The sequence below is a fragment of the Orbicella faveolata genome, unplaced genomic scaffold (genome assembly GCF_042242905.1).
Source record: "Orbicella faveolata isolate gen_17 unplaced genomic scaffold, um_ofav_v1 contig_24, whole genome shotgun sequence".
In the NCBI taxonomy this organism is placed as follows: Eukaryota; Metazoa; Cnidaria; class Anthozoa; order Scleractinia; family Merulinidae; genus Orbicella; species Orbicella faveolata.
Window position 1 is genome coordinate 9390001 of NW_028301552.1, and position 19346 is coordinate 9409346.

At 39.6% G+C, this 19346-nt stretch overlaps 2 protein-coding genes across 2 annotated transcripts in view; one reads left to right on the top strand and one right to left on the bottom strand.

Annotated features, from left to right (window-relative positions):
- Positions 1-11101, top strand: part of LOC110061125 (uncharacterized) — an 11371-nt gene extending 270 nt beyond the window's left edge. The window contains exons 2-6 of the mRNA XM_089291697.1: positions 2636-2822; positions 3705-3817; positions 4348-4395; positions 7129-7156; positions 10605-11101. Of these exons, the coding sequence (XP_089147823.1) occupies positions 2636-2822; positions 3705-3817; positions 4348-4395; positions 7129-7156; positions 10605-10648 (420 nt within the window). The 3' untranslated portion in view covers positions 10649-11101. The remainder of the gene's footprint in view (positions 1-2635; positions 2823-3704; positions 3818-4347; positions 4396-7128; positions 7157-10604) is intronic.
- A 1079-nt stretch (positions 11102-12180) lies between these two features.
- LOC110061121 (mitochondrial amidoxime reducing component 2-like) lies at positions 12181-19257 on the bottom strand. The gene is made up of 7 exons (XM_020767955.2): positions 18993-19257; positions 16414-16593; positions 15333-15495; positions 14634-14774; positions 13380-13450; positions 12948-13019; positions 12181-12683 (listed from the first exon to the last, which is right to left on the bottom strand). The coding sequence occupies exons 1-7, from the start codon at positions 19199-19201 to the stop codon at positions 12557-12559; spliced, it is 963 nt and encodes a 320-aa protein (XP_020623614.2). The 5' UTR covers positions 19202-19257; the 3' UTR covers positions 12181-12556.
- Between the last annotated feature and the right edge of the window lie 89 nt (positions 19258-19346).

The following is a 19346-nucleotide window of genomic DNA, read 5'->3' on the forward strand; positions in this document are numbered from 1 at the left end:
AAGTGAGTTTAGTATTTCCGGCACGGAGATCGGGGAGACCATGGGAAGTGTTGCTGGAGTGTACCAGCAAATGTGTGCAACTTCAAGTGATTAGATGATCTCCGTCAGCTTTTAGATTTTTATTGTGTTTAGTTCTAGTTTAAAGATATTTCAGTTTTTAGTAAAAAGGACCCCACTAGCTTTTTAGTTTTAATTCTCGCCGTTTTGAATAATAAAGTCTATTAGTCTTAAGTCATTCATTAATTCACGCGAACAGTAGCTTGAATTTCTTCGATTTCTTCGGTGCGGCGCTCTTCGCGCTCTTCGCCCTGCTAAGTGCACGAGAAGTATGATGTTCAGGGAACAGGAAATTACCATCTTCGACCATCTTCAACTCAGCTCCAGCTCGCCAGCTTTCCCGCCAAATTGTCTGATTGGTTCGGAACAAACGGAAAGATGGCTGATTGGTTGGTTAACTGTACCAAATGATTTCTTGCCCTGGTACCCAGGCGCGCTAGCCTACGTGTAGCCGTACCCACCCCCCGAGGAAAAGCTTTAGGCAGGAAACGAGGTCATAGGTCTGCATAGTTTCCGCTGTTATCTGCATGTCGCTTCGTAGAGTTTGACACCTCTGTAATTTTCCATGTGTTTATGCATTGTTTAGGCTCATTTCTATTGCAAGATATGCTCTCAAGTCTCCACGAATTTGCTTTTGGGGGACAAAATATGAAATTTACCGTGAACATGTTGCTTTATACTTGCATTCTATATTGTGACGGCGGGCCCGGCTGTGATTAGAGCTGTTTTTACAAGTACAGTAGGAAGATCCTTATCACGTATATCATATTTGTCGTTGGTCATTCTGGCACCACATGATTCAAATGTAGTTGTTTACGCGCAAGTCTGTTGACTGTTTTGCGTGTTGTATATGCCATTGTTCGGCTTAGTTCAGCAAGACCATGGTTTCGATCCTCCATGCGGATCTCATCAGTTGCCGGTATTTCTAAAATGCTCAGAACGTCTGCAGTTGCCACTTACTAGCGCAACTCTAAACTCGTACAGACATGAGAATGTGAGACATTTTGCGGCTTGGCACAAATCTATTTTAGCCAATCAGTATTCTCGAAAGTATTGCTCGCGGTCTTTATCCAATAAGGAACCATTATATATTTCCATGCAAAAGCGTGACGTCACATAACACGATTCGTGTCAGCTCTTCGTAGACGTTCCCTCCCTCCCGTTTTCCCTCGGGGGGTGGGTACGGCTACACGTAGGCTACAGGCGCACGCGCGCCTCCGAAATCTGAAAAACAAAGATGGCTTCCGAGAAAGCGACTTTTTGCATCGCCTTTTCTAGAGTTTTAGGTAAATGTTGCTATCTCTAGCTTCGTCCTCTTCTTCCGAATGACAGGGAAATGTTTGGAAAAAGTTGTTTTAGTGTAACAAAGCTTTTCACAGGTTTTCACCCTAAGTGGCGAGCAAATTTTTCCCTCGCGGCTTGTGAAGGGTGAGAAAATGTTTCACAGCAAGTGCGAAAAATGTGTTTTAAGAGCGCCAACGCAAAGTTTAGGGAAGGGGTAGTTTGGAGAAAGTGCTACTGTAAGTTGATTAACAAGAGTGGAAGGAGATAATGGTCAAAAAGCGGTTTGTTCTATCTTTTTTAATCGATCTGTAATTGGTAACTGTCTCTCCCCACTCTAAATATCTAAATCAATCTCTCTCTCTCTCTCTCTCTCTCTCTCTCTCTCTCTCTCTCTCTCTCTCTCTCTCTCTCTCTCTCTCTCTCTCTCTCTCTCTCTATATCTATCTATCTATCTATCTGTTTTTTGTAGACGTTTATATTGTTTTCTATTGCATTTGAAAACAGAGAAACTCTTTTATGGATAGCACTTACTGTAATCTGCAAAGCTACAATTAGTTTCAGTTGTCTTGAGGTTTTGTAGCCTAATGGTAACAAAGTATTGCTGCTTGCTGGTACTGTTGCTGCTTTCAAAATATTTATTTTCTGTTGCTGTTTTTATATGCATTAGTCAGAATGATTGAGTGGTTTGATGTAGCACAGTAATGTTGAAGTGCAGGTTGGTAGATTTCTAGCTAGGTAGTAACATCATGAATCAAGCATTCTTCTGAGTTTACAGTGATAATTAGTGAGCTTTGCCGTCATATTATTGATGAAAAATAAGTGTTAAAATTCTTGTTTTGCAAAGCACACAATACAACATGTAGTTACAGCTTAACATTGAAATGTTAGTATGAATACACATGAACTCAACATGAATCCCAAGCTTTTAAGACAATTACTGTTGGTACCCATTTGTATACCTGGTTGTAGAGAGGCACTGTGAGAGTAAAGTGCCTTGCCCAAGAACACAACGCAATATCCCGGCCAGGCATCAGACCAGGACTGCTTCATCTGGAGTCGAGCGTATTAACCATGAGGCCACCATGCCTGTAGCTTTTGGTAACTTCTTTTTGGTAACTTCTTTTTGGTAACTTCTTTTTGGTAATATTCGACACATGATTTGATTGAATTTCCCACATAGAATTATTTGACATCAAAATCAGTGATTAAGTGATTGTACAAACTGGAGTGATTGTACTGCTGTGAAATGTGCATTTTGTTTATTCGATTTCATTTATAAACTTTTCCCCAACAGGTCATAGCTGTCATTCCAACAGCTCAAAAGCATGATTTACGTGTTGCTATACAATTATTATCTGGAAAGATCCTTCAGGAAGTAGCTATAGACCAAACTGGAAGTTCACCTGTTGTGGCAGGTGAGCCCACTGACACTGCTGGTGAGCCAGTTGGTGGTGAAACTGCAGAGTACCTGGTACAGCTTGGTAAGTGAGGGTCAGAAAGTTGCGGTGCATTTTTGTCATGAGTCCTTGGCTCAGGAGATTGGGCGACCACTCCCTACGCTTACAACTTGTAATAAAGTTACCTTACCTTACCTTACCTTACCTTAGACCTTTACATGGTTAGAGTGTGTAATACTGAGTTTTTCATCCAGAATGGTAATGATTGTTAACACTCAAGATGGCACATCTTCAAATTAATTATGCTGAAACTCTTGAAACAACTGCAGAACTTTCAACAGTGCCATATTGGTAGAAAGAAGAAAATTATGCCCTTTTTTATCTAGTTATTTAATATTTTTTGTATCTTTGTAACATTTATTAATGTATAGAATGTGGCCAAATTATATAATTATTTATTACATGAGTGATAAAATTTGTCCATTGTGATTAGCTGAGAGCATGCAAATTAATGTTAATTTTTGATTAACAATGCCGTGCAAATTAATGCACACACATTCATAAATATCATAACAAAAGCTCAGGTAATTGAGGATTTACACTATTTGTGATATTTGAAAATTCTTTCAGATTGCACTTGCCTAAAGGCTTGTGAAATGTTAAGAGAGTTTTTGAATATCACTCGTAGTGTATTAAATCCTTATGGTAATTGCACTTGCATTCATGCCATTACCTAAAGTATACTAATCATGTATAGATTATTGCATTTTTCCTTTATAATTCTGTGTAGAAATCAATATTTTCCCATGAATTTTTTTGAAAATAAATGGTCTCAATGAAATCTATCTGGAAACACTCAAACATTTTTTTTTCAAAATAGTCAACCGATATGGAGGTATACTCATGCCTTAACATGTAACATGATGAATGAACTACATATAATATTATCACTCCTTTAAATTGTAGGCCTGGAGGATTTTACAAGACAACAGAGTGTGACATCTGATGTTAACCAACGGTTGAGTTCTTGTATGTCAGGAAGACCACAGGAACATACATGTACCTGTTATTACTGCCAGGTACACATATACAACACTTATTGCATTTCAGTCGCTTTTAGTAAATAAGAAATTAGTGATTTACATTTTTCATTTTAATGCAAAACTAAATAAGGGACAGCCTGTTCCAGGCTCAGTCTGCTTGTGGAGGCAGATGAAATCAAAATCCTGTCAATACCGATTAGTCAAACCTAGCTTTTCTTGCAAAAATGTATTTATATGAGAGTATATGTTACAAGCAGCCAAACATTAAGCATAGTAAGTGTAATAATTACAATGTGATCAGGTGGAAACCAATGAATTTAAAATATGCAGTTTATTGGACATACATGTATCAAAGTACCAAATATATTGAGGCAAAACACTAGACATTTAAAGTCTGACCTTCAGCCCCAAACTCTACAACACTGATATACATGTATGATGAAAATGAAGGTCATTAAAAGTACTCCTGTCAGATGGTTAAGGTAATTCTGTGTTCATATGCTACTGAAGTACATACAAATAGTTCAGTTTTTCTTATCTCTATCTCTTCCTTGCTATGGTTCCAGGTTGGATTTGATCATGATGAACAAGCACTTCTGGATAGAGCTCGAGAGGTAACTTTCTAGTTTTCACGCATTGATTAAAGCATTAACTTTACAAGTTACTTTGTTTTTCACACTGCATATTTGAATAGAGAAAGGTTTGCTGCTTCGCCCCCTACACAGACACTTTTTGGGCTTGTCACACAAACTTCCCCCACAAACATCTGATGAAACAGAAGACTATAATTTACATAGCCTTATCACAGTGCACTTCTCCACCAAGGCAGAAAACTTAAAGTGGACCTAACGAAATTTTGCAAGAGAATTTAACAGATACCAGCATGGCCTTTCAACAAGTGTGTGGATATAAAAACAGTTAATTTAAATCCTTATTAGCAAGAGACTATAGCATATTGAGTGAAGAAAAATATATACATTTTCACATGTAGATATTCACTAGGCTAGTTCCTTCCCAATGCTGGAAGCCTGCTGGCAGGAAGTCTGCTTGAAACTTGAGAACTGATCACAGTGGCAAGGCACCAAAATACTTTAGTGGCCAAGTGCACATCCGAACTTTTTACAATATTCTGTTTAAATAGTGCTCAATAAACTAAAGTGTACTTTGCAATGAAAAAGATGTGTTTGTAAATCTACGAACCCAGACTGGATTCAGAAAATTGCATACATGTACATGTATTTACTTTAAAAGTATTTGTTGATGATGCTAATTGGGCCACCCTGGCTAAATAAAGTTGTTTCTAATTACTTGGTAAATACTTACTGTCAGTTTAACAAAGTGATGTCAGTTTTTAATGTAACTGTCCTCCTATTGATGAGAAATTGCATCATAACAATGTCAAAGTGGTTCCACAGTAAACTTTGACAACGTTATGACGAAATTTATCATCAATAAGAGGACAGACGCATAAAAAAGGTAGGTAAAGTCTGCATACGAGCCAAGTGGCCCATCAGGCCGGAGCTTATCCCGGTTTCTGTAGCATGAAGCGACTAGGAGTATTTCTACTCCCCCCTGGATGGGATGCTAGTCCATAGCAGGGTTACCCCCAGCATTAAGTTTGCCGGTACCCATTTATACACCTGGGTGGAGAGAGGCACTGTGAGAGTAAAGGGCCCAAGAACACAACACAATGTCCCAGGCCAGAGCTCGAACCTGGACCGCTCGATCCGGAGACGAGCGCACTAACCATGAGGCCACCGCGTCTCCCTAGACGCATAAAAAACTGATGTCAATTTGTTTTTTACAATAAGACCAAAAATGGTCATATGCCGGGAATAAATGAGGGGAAAAGGCACAGTAAAGTTGCCGTAAACAAAGATAAAGTGAATTTTATTCAAAATGATGTGAACATTGTCAATAGCTTTTCTCACTTTTTGATTGGCTACTTAAAAAAGTCCATAAAATCTCATTGGTTAAAAAGTTGACAGTTTGACAGCTGAAAGTTGAACTTGAAAGCTTGCATAAATTAAAATTTTATCTCTTTGTACTCTTACTGATGATAAAAATAAGCCAATCAGCACACAAGAAATTAGACAGTTATTGTAAAATGTTGATTTCAAATATGTAACATGTGACAGTAGAAAGCTTAATTTATTTCTAGTTATTGCACCAAGGGATCCTCTTCAGTTTATGATTGGCTTTGTATTAAACAATGACCCAGCGCCAATAGGTTCTAAAGTAATCCACATGTGATCTCCAGCTGACCTTTACAATATTAAAGGGAAAGGAAAGTGCCATTTGTTTCAGCAGACATTTGTGGAGGAAGAAGATTGCATGACGAGCCCAAAGAGCATCTGTTTAGGAGGCTATAAGTTTGCTGCTTTAAGTCTGATATTTTTCAGCTTCAGATTGAGCATCCAGCTCTGTTAATAACTGTAATATTATCATTAATAATTATTATTTTTAAATTCAGATTTTACAGATTATTGGGATTTTTTAGCAGCAACCAGATCACAATATCTGGCTCAGCCTTGTGTAATAAATTGCTAATACCATTTCAGAAAACCAATGGCAAAACAGCCCTGTCCTTATGAAATTCTCAGGCCTTATGCTAGCCTAACTATGGCCTGATTTTGTAGTCTGAGTGCAGCAAAATCAGGCCTGACAAAAACAAAAGGTGTAGCCTGAGAGAGTGTGAACAGCCTCTAAATTCAGGCCAAGACTCACTCAGGCAAGGTCTTGCTCACCCCCTCCAGCAACTTTTTCCATACAAAATAATCTTAATTTTTTAGCAATTCAGACCATCATAAATTCTCATTCTTTATAGCCAGGGGCATCAAACTTGGCCATTTTGATATTTTCAACATGCGTTCTCATGAAAAGTAGGTCACATGATGGCCCAGCTGCAAAGGACCTATTTTGTGGGAGGAGTTGTGTGTGTGTGTGTGTGTGTTATGCAGGTCCAAAGTTTAGGAAATTAATTTTACAGTATTCTTTGTGCACTGAAAGTAGACAGTCAACAATGGTCAATTAAATTGTTTTTTGGAACTGAATTTCCTGTGGTTAGACTGCAACATAAACTTTAATTTGTGTATTCACAGAGGATTGTGAGTCTGTGTTAGATAAATTTGTCTGGGAGAGTTGAAAAGATTAAACTTCATGATGGGGAGATCTTGGTCTGCTTACTTCGCACAATTATTCCAATAGCCTTTCAAGAACCTTGGTGACTGTGCTGTACTATAATACTGTGAACAAGTCATCTCTAATTGCATTTAACTTCAGGTTTCAAGGAGTAAGTCACATAGGTCATCCAATAACTCACGTTTGTTTTTCTGTCCATTTCACAGATCCGAAATGATATTCAGGCTACATTTGGCAAGTACTTTAGTTTTACAAACAAATAGCTTGCAATGACTGTCTTCACGTTCAAAACATGTCCATTTTAGGTGCCTGAAGTAGATTTGCTTTATTAGTACCAGACTGTACACTTAAGATGATTTCTGCTGAACATTCGAGCAATAATGGCAAAAATAAAGTTACCAAAAAAACCCACAGCATGGCAATATTTTGAATACAGTTAAGATGAACTCATCGAGACCTAAGCTCTCAAGCTGACCCAGCGAGAGAAAATTGAATTTGAAGTTATCCATATTTTCATAAAAAGAGACATTTCACGTCAGTTCAAAACACAATAATGCACGCTTTAAGCATTCTTACAAGTTTTGTCACCAACTTTCTCGAGAATGCTTGAGAATTTAATCGCGGGGGTCACTTACAGAAATGAATTAAAGTGAGATGTTTCAAATAGCATTCAAAAAGTTACAGTACTGTGCTTTGAGCAGACTTTTTCAGTAAATAATTTTTATAATAATAACAATAATAATACATAATATTTTAAGAGAAGCTTCCAATCACCATAAGGTGGTTTTCAGGAGGGTCCTCTGAGAAAATAAATGTTAAACCTTTAAAATACATTAAAATCTAAAATACAATAAAAAGGACAAAACCTATGCGGTAAGCTAACTAAGATTAAAAACTAAAACAAGAATTAAAATACTGCTAACTAAGGTTAAAATGGTTCAATAAAAACTGTTTCAGTTTGTATTTAAAAATAGTTTTCGGCATCAGTTTCTTTAAAGCACTTGGTAGTGTGGCCCAGTCGTTAATGGCTTTATAATATGTTTTGCTTTTTCCCCATTCCGTTCTTGGCCTACTGACTTTGGGCATGTAGCCATTTCGGGTGTTATAACCGTGTTGTTGGTTCATGGTGGATCTGAATACACCGAAATGTTCGGGGATGCTACCTTTCATTGCATCTTGCACAACACAACGCCGATGACCGAACCGCCTCCCATGTAAAGATACCCACCGCAACGACGTCAGAGCCTCTGCTGATGACATTTTCGACTTAACGATCTTCTTCGCAAAGCGATTTTGAAAAGATTGTAATTGTTTCATCTGTGTTGTAAGACCAGGCTGGTCACCCCAGACAATATCTGCATAATCTAGGTGTGGTAGGACAAGGCCATTAAAATATGATGTGAGACTTTTCTGATCCAGCATATGATAGATTCGATTGAAGACTGACAGGCGATGTGCTAATTTTTGTAAGAGGCTATTGACGTGCATCTTCCATTTCCATTTCTCATCCAATAATACGCCTGGATACTTAAAAGATGAAACACGATTTATTTGCCCTTCGTCAGTAGAAAATTGAAAGTCATTAAACGAAGACAACATTGTCTTGCTACCCGAAAGCATCAATTTAGTCTTCTTCACATTAAGCGTTAATTTGTTGTTGGTGTACCAGTCGGAGACTAGGGTGAAGTCGTGTCGAAGGGCATCATTAAGCTCTTGGGGTGTCGACGCAGCAACTATTAAAACAGCATCATCCGCATACAATATGAGTTCACTCTTCGTTACAGCAGCTGACAAGCTGTTAGTGTAAACATTAAATAGAAGCGGGCCTAGGATACTTCCTTGTGGCACACCCAGGTCAATAGGGCGAGTCTCTGATACCTCCCCGTTTATACACACGCATTGGCGTCTGTCTGCAAGATACGATTTAAACCATCTCAGACTCCTTGCTGCTAGCCCTTTGTGTTCAAGCTTTCCCAGGAGTATCTTGTGATTTATAGAGTCGAATGCCTCGGATATATCGGGAAATAGCATACCAGTGACTTTTCCTCCATCCATGGCATCAAGCACAGCGTTGTTCAGTTGACCCACCGCTTGTGCCGTACTACGCCCACGTCTAAATCCATACTGATGTTTGTATAACCAGCCCAGGTGATCTAGATAAGCACTCATTTGTGTGTGTATCACTCTCTCCAAAACTTTACTTAGAACCGGCAACACAGAAATAGGCCTATAGTTTTCAACCAAAAGTTTGTCTTCAGCTTTATACAGAGGGGTTACACGTGCGACCTTCCACAAGGCAGGAACAGTTGCGTCTGTGATCGATTTATTATTGAGATATGTTATTGAGGGAGCAAGCTCCGCTTCGGCATCTCTCACTAACCTTGCCGGTATTTTGTCTAGTCCAGCTGCCTTGTTGACCTTCAATGAGTGCAAAATCTTAGAAACAACTTTAGAACTGACGCAATGAAGTTCGCATAGATTTTCATCATCAGTTTGAACAGCAGATTCGTATTTCTTCCAGGCATCCTTTGATGTGAAAAACAATTTTTTGGCAATGCGACATCCAATGGTTGCAAAGAAATTGTTGAATTTAGAGGCGACAGCTTTAGGTTCTGATATAACACGTTCACCTTCCTGCAATTGAAATGTCAAATTTTCATCTTTCTCATTTCCCAAAGCTGAATTCAATGCGCGCCACATCTCTTTAGGGCCTTGGGCAGATTCAATTAGTTTCTTGTAATACAAAGCCTCAGCCGCCTTCATTTTCCTGTTAGTTAAGTTCTTTAACTTGCGATAATTATGCCACATTTCTTGTTTACCTCCCGATCTTTGGCGATTTTATACGCATAGTCTCTCTCAGCCATAACATCTTTCAGTTCCTTTGTGATCCACGGCTTTATTGCACGCTTCGTTCTCAGCTTTTTGATAGGTGCATGACGATTGGCAACATCAACAAAAAGAGTGTTCCAAGCAGAAACGGCATCATTCAGATCGTCGAATGACTCAACAACACTCCAGGGAACACCAGCCACCTCACTGCGAAACTGTTCTTTGTTGTAGCGCTTAAATGACCTCACTTCGCGAATTTCCGCATGGGCCTTGCAAACTCCAGCTTTTTTAACAGCAAAGACAACAGAATGATCACTAGCTGCGAACTCTTGTACTCCGCCATGTGAAACAATGCGATGCAAATTATTTACAAATACTAGGTCAATTGCTGTCTTTGTGTGCTCTGTGACGCGAGTGGGCTCTTTGACAAGTTGACTCAAGCCGTGAAGTCTGGTTGCATGCATTAGGCTCCGTGTATATTTACAGGATTTAGATGCAATAACATCAGCGTTAAAATCGCCCATCATAATAATAGCCTTGTTCGCTTCATCGGTCAGCTTTTCAAGAACGTCTTGCTTTTTGCACTGATTGCTCGAACTTTGAGCGGAATCCGTCTTAAATTTATAATTGATAGTGAGTGATGAGATACATTTTGTGACGTTGTATTTGCACTGGGATGGTAATGCTAATAATGGCTGACTATTCAGTATTGACCCTGGGTTGTTTGCTCACTGAAAGGATGTTTAAATAAAAGGAAAATCTGGTCCAATTTTTTAAAAAAGGGATAAACTAATATTACAGCATAAACCTATAGCATAAACCCATTAATAATACTTTTCTTTATTTTTTTCAGCCTTGCTAGGTGATCAGCCCTTGCCTGTAGGTTCTCTGTGTTAGACTTCATATTGTGGAGCCTGGCATAGGCATGCAGGCACCTTTACAAGTAGTTATAGATTAAGAAATAGTGAAATGAGGCTGGCTCTTCCTCAACCTTGCACCGATTATGTTCATAAAAGTTTCTCTTTTAGCGGTGCAGCGTTGTGGAATAGCCCTCCAAGTGATATTAGAGTATCTAAAGCATTAGGTGAATTTAAGACGAAGCTGAGTAACTTCAGTTTTGAGTTTTGAGTGAATTAATGACACGACGTCCTTGAAAAGCAGTACTTTTGTTTTCATTTATTTCTATTGAAATAGGTAGTTAGCTTAGTTTGTTTAGATTAGGCTTTTATTCTTTATAATCACTTTTATAATGATTATTGTTTAATTTTTACATTTGTACATATTTTTCCTTGTATTCAACTGAGTGGAATTTACTGTGTGTAAATAAAAGTGCTCTATCTATCTTTGGAATTGGAGCCACCATAACCTGCGTAGCGTGTTCCTGTACGAAGAGCTTTTCCGCATTCTGGCCGCGCATAAATTGGAGCGAGAGCAAAAACTCGACAAAGCAGGGGGTGGTGAGGCGAGGGAGGGAACGCTTGCCCGCAAACCCCTCCATTTTGAAAAACCCGTTCGCCCACGAACGGGGCTTCTGATTGGTGCGGCGTGGCCATATTGATTGACAGGTGTATCAAATTCGCTTGACTGATTCCAGGAATAACTCGAGTGTGACTTGCTTGCACAAAGCCGTGGGGGAAGGTTCGTGAAATTGTGCTAGCCCCAGCGAAGATTGCTACGCAGGCTAGTATTCACGAAATTATTCACGTCTATTAAGCTGGTTTTGAGAAAGGCATAAGTTTCTAAATTAAAGAAACTGTTGGGCTGCCTCGATGCGGGACAAATGAAAAACTTGGCTTTTATAAGGCAATATAACGGTCGAAACGAGGAAGTGAAGCTGAGCTTTCGAGCGTTAGTCCCCGGCTAGTGAGAACTTTCCTAGTCAGTAGTTCGCCCCGGTCAATCTCTTTCGGGTCACGTGGTCCGAGGCGAAACGCATGCTCCCGGCCTTACTCCCGACCTTAAGTCTGGGATTCGCGGATTGACCGCGAAGGACTGGGAAAAAGCTGTACAGGAACTCGGCAAGACTTTCTAAATTTTTTTTTTTTTGACGAAGGGCTTACTATGCTCTGGTAACGTCAGCTTCACAAACACGCTACCCGCGGCCGTTAATTTCCTTTTACTGATTTCAAGCAGATAAATAGCTCAAAGTTTGTTTAGGCCTAGCTAGCGGTAACGAGGTAAGTAAGTAAGTAAGCGGTGAGAACTTTATTTAAGTGTCAATGTATTTAGCCCATGTGTGCTAATTGGGGACACTGTATTAACTCTACCTAAAAATTTTCATTAACAGTATTATAGGATTCTCTTAAAAAATTAAAATTGAAATATTGGCAAACAATGAAACGAAATAAAAGAGTTTATGTTGTCCTAAGAACGAGTGACACTTTTACTGACAAAAAGACGTAAAACAGTCAACTGAACACACATGTAAATACGACGAAAAAGGAAATCCATTTATATTTGCTTCGTGTTTCCCAAATCAAACTCGATCACTTGGGAAATTCAGTGTTAGTCGCATGACTGTCTAGTACATTACATTGTGTCCACAAAGCCTGTACATGACAGAAGGCCTTTTGAAAGATGGTGGTCTAGACAGTTTAAAATCGTCTTTTGATATTCCTTAACAGTCCTTATAAATCATCGCAAATCTTTGCTATTTTTGTTCTCAGTTTAGTTCGATATTTCTTCATTGGAATTCTAACTATGTTACTAGCCACTACCACGTTTTAACGTCTTCCTCAACTGGAAGACCTTGAAGGTAATTCTAGCTATACATTGAGATTTCTTGGAACGAAAATTTCGCCCTTTTTAACACCAAACCATCACAGCATCTCCCTGTCGTATGACCCCCACCCCATCTCCGTCAGGAGCTGCGTTGATCCCAAAGAGAGGAGATCTGTCATATCTTGGATCCCTGTCCTCAGGAAGCCTTATTCTGAAATAAATTAAGACGCAAGGCACACAATTAACATAATTATACAAGTCAAACTTGCGTGTAGTTAGTGTAATATAGGTACAAGCAGGGCTGTAAACTGAAAATGTGTAATTATGATGGATGACATTAATTTTATGTGCTACCTCTCGTATTTTATAGGATGAGTCTTAGAGGTTGTATGACATATAGTACGTTCATTATTTGAGAACATTTGCTCCAAGGATTGCAATGTTGGATGTTACAAGCTTGTTTATAATAATATACCTTCGCAACGTAGCCAAAGGTTCGTCTCCTTTCTTTTCTCCAGTTTTTGGATTGACAATTGGCAGGCTACACCTTTCAAAATGACAAAAACACTCGCTTAATTAATGACAAAAGTTAACTTAAAATGATCTCCAGATTGGGTCATTTTTACTAAATAATTCAGTCTGCCCTAATTCACGTTTGCTAAGCTCTGCGATTGGCTCAAAGTGATTATGCATCTAGCCAATGAGAACGAAAGGTTTGTTTAGTCAGCCAATCATGTGCAAAACCGCGACCAACCTTAACCAACCGTGAAATGGTTCCCAACTTTTCCCGCGCTTTCCTGCACAGGTTGTAAGGTTTTACTGCAAGCTCTGATTGGCTAACCACAGTATCGCGGTTGCGCGCGTTTGGACTAAACTAATAAATACGATCTGTCATTCTATATGTTACCTTCCACATCTGTTTAGATATCGGAATACAACATCTCCTATTTTGATTTTTCTGCCGCCTTCCCATTTGTCCTGTTCAGGAAAAAGGAAAATTTCAAAACGTCAGACGTTCGTGTATTGCAGTCATGAAGGGCTCTGTAATTACGCAATGAAGTGCATGGTGATTTCCGTGCCGTTTTTTATGAACCTCTAAACAAGAGAACTGACGTAACTTAAATGAGTAAAAGTGAAAGAATTATCAGAGTATTTCCCTTTATGACGTATGGCACGAAACATTGTTTTTCACGGGTAATGAACAACGAGAGCCTGAGAAATCATATGAAAGCTTATATAATGTCCTAGAACGCGAGAAACAAGGTGACCAAAACATTTTTTAAAAGCTTTCAAGTGTTTCCTTTAAGCGCAATTGCTAAGCAAGAAAACTTTTTCTAAGTTCAGCGTGACACGTGCTATTTCTGCAACCGAATATAGATCGTTTTCACTGTCACGCAATAAAAAAATAAATCGAAAACCATCCAGTGGAAAAAGCTATGAAATTATGATCTTATGGAAGATAACTAAATAAGCCACTTCTCCAAGTTTTAGGCCTGTGCGTTTCCCCAAACTTCAGATATTCGTCTAAATCTCAGTTTCGCCGATATTTACAGAGTCCAGTATGAAAACGCCATGTTGGTGTACCTCCGTGGTACACCAATATGGCGGCCGGAAAATAGTGTAAACATCTCTGACATCTGAAACTTACTTTGGCTATCTAGGCGACTGATTATCAGTACTGGTCAAACAGGCATTTACATAAGCACTTTTCCTAATGCTTTAACTTCTAAAAAGGCTCAAAATCGTGGGATAAGTATATATTTTTCGACAAACTCGATCATAGCCTTGGGTCACGCACCTCCATAACCCTGAAATTCAAAATGCTCTGGATTCCAAACGAAGCACGCTATTGAGCTGTAAAATTGTAAACAGATATTAATATACCGCCTCTTGTGCCTGATGAGGACAAAACTTTGGTGGCTCTTTCGTTTTAGATTTTAGAAAGTGATGACGTCACGTGAAAACGATCTATTGCATGCGCGCGCAACACAGAAAGGAGGGGAACAATAATGTTTCTCCGTTTATGGGGGCTGCACAATACCCCGCACTTGCCCTTTCAGAACACGCGTTTCCGACAATATTTGATGCACTACATGAAATTCAAACCATATTTAACAAAAAACAACCGCTAAAGTCAGAAAACATTGTCTGGCAAACTGACCTCTTCAAATGCGCCGAGGCCAGCAACCACAATATTCGGACGAAATCTTTCCATTTCCATTGGCAAGGGCAGCTCTTTATTTAGCATCGCTAAAGAATCTTCAGCGAGAATCATGTAAGGAGCAAAATCTCCAAATGTTACCTGTTAAATTAAAAGAGAACAAAAACAAGCAATGACTTTTTGCCTCATGCGTACGGATCTCGTTTGTCCGAAGACCTTGCTCATCCATGGGTACTCTAAACTTCCATACGAAAAATTTTTTTAAAAGATACTATGGAATGCAGAATGCATTAATTGCGGTTGCTATTGTTAGTTCTTAAACTGGACGCTTATCATTCCGTTAAATTTTAACGGACACATGAAATAAGTATGAAATAGGTTCTTCAATAAAAAGGAACGTTTGTTCCAGCTAACAGTGGTTGCATCGACGAGGGCCTCTAAGGGGTTTGGGGAAACAAAGGAACATGCTCGTATAATTCAAGGGAACCAGAGATATTTTGGGGATTATTGTGAGGGAAAAAGGAATATCTCTTCTTTAACGAGAACTTTAGTAAAAGGTTAGGGGACCAGGAACAAATTAATAGGGAGCAAGGGAGAAAATACAGGGTGAAATTGTAAACCCGTGGGAGGGCTTTCTTGAAGAAATAGCCATATGGTTTCCAAGCCCTCCGTATGTCTGTTGCTTGAACTATATGTCACCTTATCTCCTGCCTCGCCAATATCACTCCATTCATCGTGTTCTCGAATTACTCGAGGTCTAGACAGCTTGTACATTTTAAAGCCTGGTTTATTCATGTATTTCGAGAACCACTCTGCGGCCTCGTCTCCAACGTACTGACCCTCTCCCTCCATTCCAAAGATCCTGTTCAAAATAGAATTCGGTATTCAATTCATAACTGAACATAAATACTGGACATTTACTGAAAAAAAATACTTAACCCTGCTTTCTACAATATGCATAAATAACCGCCCGGCAGTGAGGACGTGCTACAGTGGTATGACTAGTATAACACAGAGCCCTTATGTTGAGAAACAGAGAAACTAGTCCAATTCTAGATCTAGCTAGATCTAACCGTCCTGCGTAGAAAGCGTTCCCATTCGAAGAGCTTTTACCACAGTTCTGGCCGCCTGCAAATTAGAGCGATATTAATAATATCCTACTCGTCGATTTTTATGATTTCGGTCCAATTTGCGCACGGCCAGAGTGCGGAAAAAGCTCTTTGCACGGGAACAATTGCTATGCAGGCTAGATCTAACCGAATAACCAAGTTGTCGACCTTTTGTGTGACAAATCCAGACTTGCAATCTCAGACACTTTAAATCCGGAAAATTAAGACCCATCGATCACTTATCCTACTTCAATCAGGGTTGAAAACTGAAAACTGCATTTTGATTTTGGTGCGAATTCACCTTTTCTCTTTTAAAGGAGGTAAGGTCACGGAAGTACTTGTTTGTCCAATTTTACTCCGCTCTCTTCGGTCCGGTGTTTGTATCTTTAGTTGGGACGGGGAGACGTACGTGGGTAGATTACATTTTGCCAAACACAGGTAGTAATCGAGCCTAAATCAGACGGAATCGACTTTTTTTAAAATAATATTCGCCTTGCAAAATAATATTTTAGAAGTTAAACATTTGTTACAAACTATTTTATACATACGGTCCAATTTTGTCCATGGAGCAAAAACCATTTTTGCCCCTTTGAACTCACGACCACAGGACCTTTCATCACCCAAAATTGCTGGCTGTACCTGATTGTTACACTGATAATTCACTGACTCACTTGATCCTTTTGTATTCTCTTTGATCAGCTCTTAATTGTATGTTCAGCTTCAACGTCTCCATTCCAGGTGCATCAAGGCAAAGATATTTGCCATCCTCAAAACGTGGAACCACCAGAGCAAGCTTTGGGTCTTTACGCTGGGTAATAAAGTTACCCTTCTCATCCAGAACAATCCAGTGCCTTAATTTGAAGAAAACAATAAAAAAAAATTAATAGATCAACCTGAGCGCGCGCGCAAAATAATGTACAGTCCTGGGCAAAAGTCGTAGGACACTTTGCACTTTTGTCACGTGTGGTCTTTCTGTCCACCTCCCCCGCCCCACCACCAACACAGTGTTGATGTCGATTCATCCAAAGTAGACTCACTATTCCAGCATTGCTTATAGCTCTTTATCGGGGGGGGGGGGGGGGGCTCGTAAAATTAAAATAATGACTTCCCACTTTAAGATAATGCGTCATCAATTTTGACCAGGATTGTAGTTCTCAGATCTCCAGAAACAAGCTCGCCGGTATTTTATCAAATAACCCCCTAATAATCAGTCAACGAAATACAGTCGAACCTCCACTAACGGCCATCTCCACGACGGTCATCTTCACATTTACGGCCACCTCTCTACAACGAGTAACTCTCTACATCAGCCACCTCTCTTCAACGACCACTTTATTTTGCCCCGGCGGATTTATCCTCTCTGTAATAGCCACCTCTCAGCAACGCCAACGGCCAGTAAAGAGCGTCCCAACAGCCAAAGTAGCCTCTCGACAGTGGGCAGTTAATCAATGACTTACGAAAGGTGCATTCAAAACCCCATTTTTATTGTGAAAGGTCACGAAACTTGGATCCATACCGCGCGTGACGTGGTCTCTGTTTCTGTTTGTCTTTTAGTTTATTGACATGTTTTTATTTTGTTAATTACTTATTTATATGCTACAGTAAACATTAGAAAATAAATAAACAAATAGATTTAAAAAATGACAGTGGTGCACCCCCCCGAAAAAAAAAAACAGGATTCATATTACCTCTACTCAAACTCTGCAGAAATGACTCACTTTACCTAAAAATAACCCCGGGGGGTACTCCCATAAAAATAGGGTGGGGGCGTGTCCACTTCCCAAAACCTTTACCCTATTTATGACCAAAATCTGCGATTTTTCCTACCCTATTTATGACCTGACCAAAAATTTGATACCCTATTTATGACCGTTGGGGCCTTATGCGCAACAGAGCGCGAAGAAGATACGTGAGGTGAGGTGATTTATGGCGGTTGCGGCCGGCACAGTTGCCCTAAACATAATTTATGAAGGTAGTAGCTTCCTCCAAAAAACATACCCATGTCAAGACTACAGTGCAAAAACCATACCCTATTTATGACCAACACAGCTGAGAAACCATACTCTTTGGGGCTACACACACCTATATAGCCCATATAAGGGAGTACCCCTCCCCCCGGGGAAATAACCCTCGTGAACTTACAGACCAAAATATACCTCAGCACAGTTACGACGTTAAAACGCCATACATAATAACAGAATACCCAAATTATCTTTGGATACAACAGTAGCTACCAGCTATGGCTGACCCCGAAATTAATCAATCAACAATTAGCAAATGGTGGTCACCCTACCAGTGGTTTAGCTCTATAGTTATTTATGGTGATCAGATACTAAATCTTTAATATATGTATTATATTTAATCCTGCAAATTCAGTACAAAAACGGTGTAGTCTTGTCTTGTGTTGTCTTTGAAACACTAGCACGCACAAGGTCAATATCTACTTTTCACACTTGACTGCCTTACGACCACATTGTTTTACTCAGAAACCGTACAGCATACTTGTGGAATTCAGAAGGCTCACTCATAGGATTCATTGTCAATTTCTTGTCTTTAATTGCTACTCTGTTAAGATCTGTTTTACGAGGCTTTCGCGCCCTCTGTTTTGCAAGCAATATCATATACACGTGGCATATGCATGGCGAGAGAATATTCAGAAGAACTTCTCGTGTTGGCGTGGTGCCAGCATTATTGCACTTCAATTTCACAAATTGCTGCTCTAAGTGCGTTGTTCTCGGTTATGTTGTAGCAATAATTTGTCGCGCATTTGCTAGACTTTCTGAGAAGTCCTTCGTCTTGAAATTCATGAGGTCGACTTGTGGCAAGTCTACGCATTTGCAAGTGTTTAGATATGAAGTTTTATTCCCTAAGGGGAGATTAATAAAACACGTTTTCTTTTCATATGCTTCGGTGCGATATTATGTAACTGCCCATGGCCAGTGCAACAATTGCTTGCAGTGTTTAAGTAAAGAGTTGTGTACATTAGTTACACATTTTTTAAATAGAAAAAGTGAAGATTCTTTTTTAACTCGTATATTTGACCACGTCTGCACTGAGTCTGCACTTTGATCTCCAGTTGATTCAAACAGAAAAATATGAATTCCCCTGTAGTTTGTGATTCAAACTTCTTTCTGATCCCAAATATGCATGTTGAATCCGGAAACATACTCTAACCCCACAGGGTGCCCTTGCTCGAACATAGTGGCCGAGTTTGAGAGCTGCATGGCTTCCTTAATCACGTAAGTCTCACCTATCATACTCCATTCCTTCTTTGAAGCACTTTATGTCGCGAACACGAATTCCTTTGCAGGACTTAACAGGGTAAACGAAAAGCCCAGAAACGCGCCCCACCTCCTTGAAAGACTTTCTTCTCTGTTTTTCTCGCAACCATAGTACAGCACAACTCGCCAAGACAGCGACAGGTACACCAATTAAGAGATATTTTGAGTATTCCGCCATCCTTTGCAGACTTCACCAAGCGCAGACTCGATCGGCCCTCAAAAGCAGGGTCGAGCAGGTCATATGGGAGGGGCGTGATCAGAGAATTGAAATACCCAAGTCACTCGTCAAGCTATTGGAATGGAAGATAAACATCCTTTGGAGT

Excerpts from the sequence above, each read along its gene's own strand:
- LOC110061121 (XM_020767955.2), bottom strand. The coding sequence starts at position 19,201 with ATGGCGGAATACTCAAAATATCTCTTAATTGGTGTACCTGTCGCTGTC. Across the intron at positions 16,594-18,992 it reads GAAGGAATGGAGTATGATAG|GCACTGGATTGTTCTGGATG; the intron begins GTGAGACTTACG and ends CTTCAAATTAAG. Across the intron at positions 13,020-13,379 it reads TATCTAAACAGATGTGGAAG|GTGTAGCCTGCCAATTGTCA; the intron begins GTAACATATAGA and ends TCATTTTGAAAG.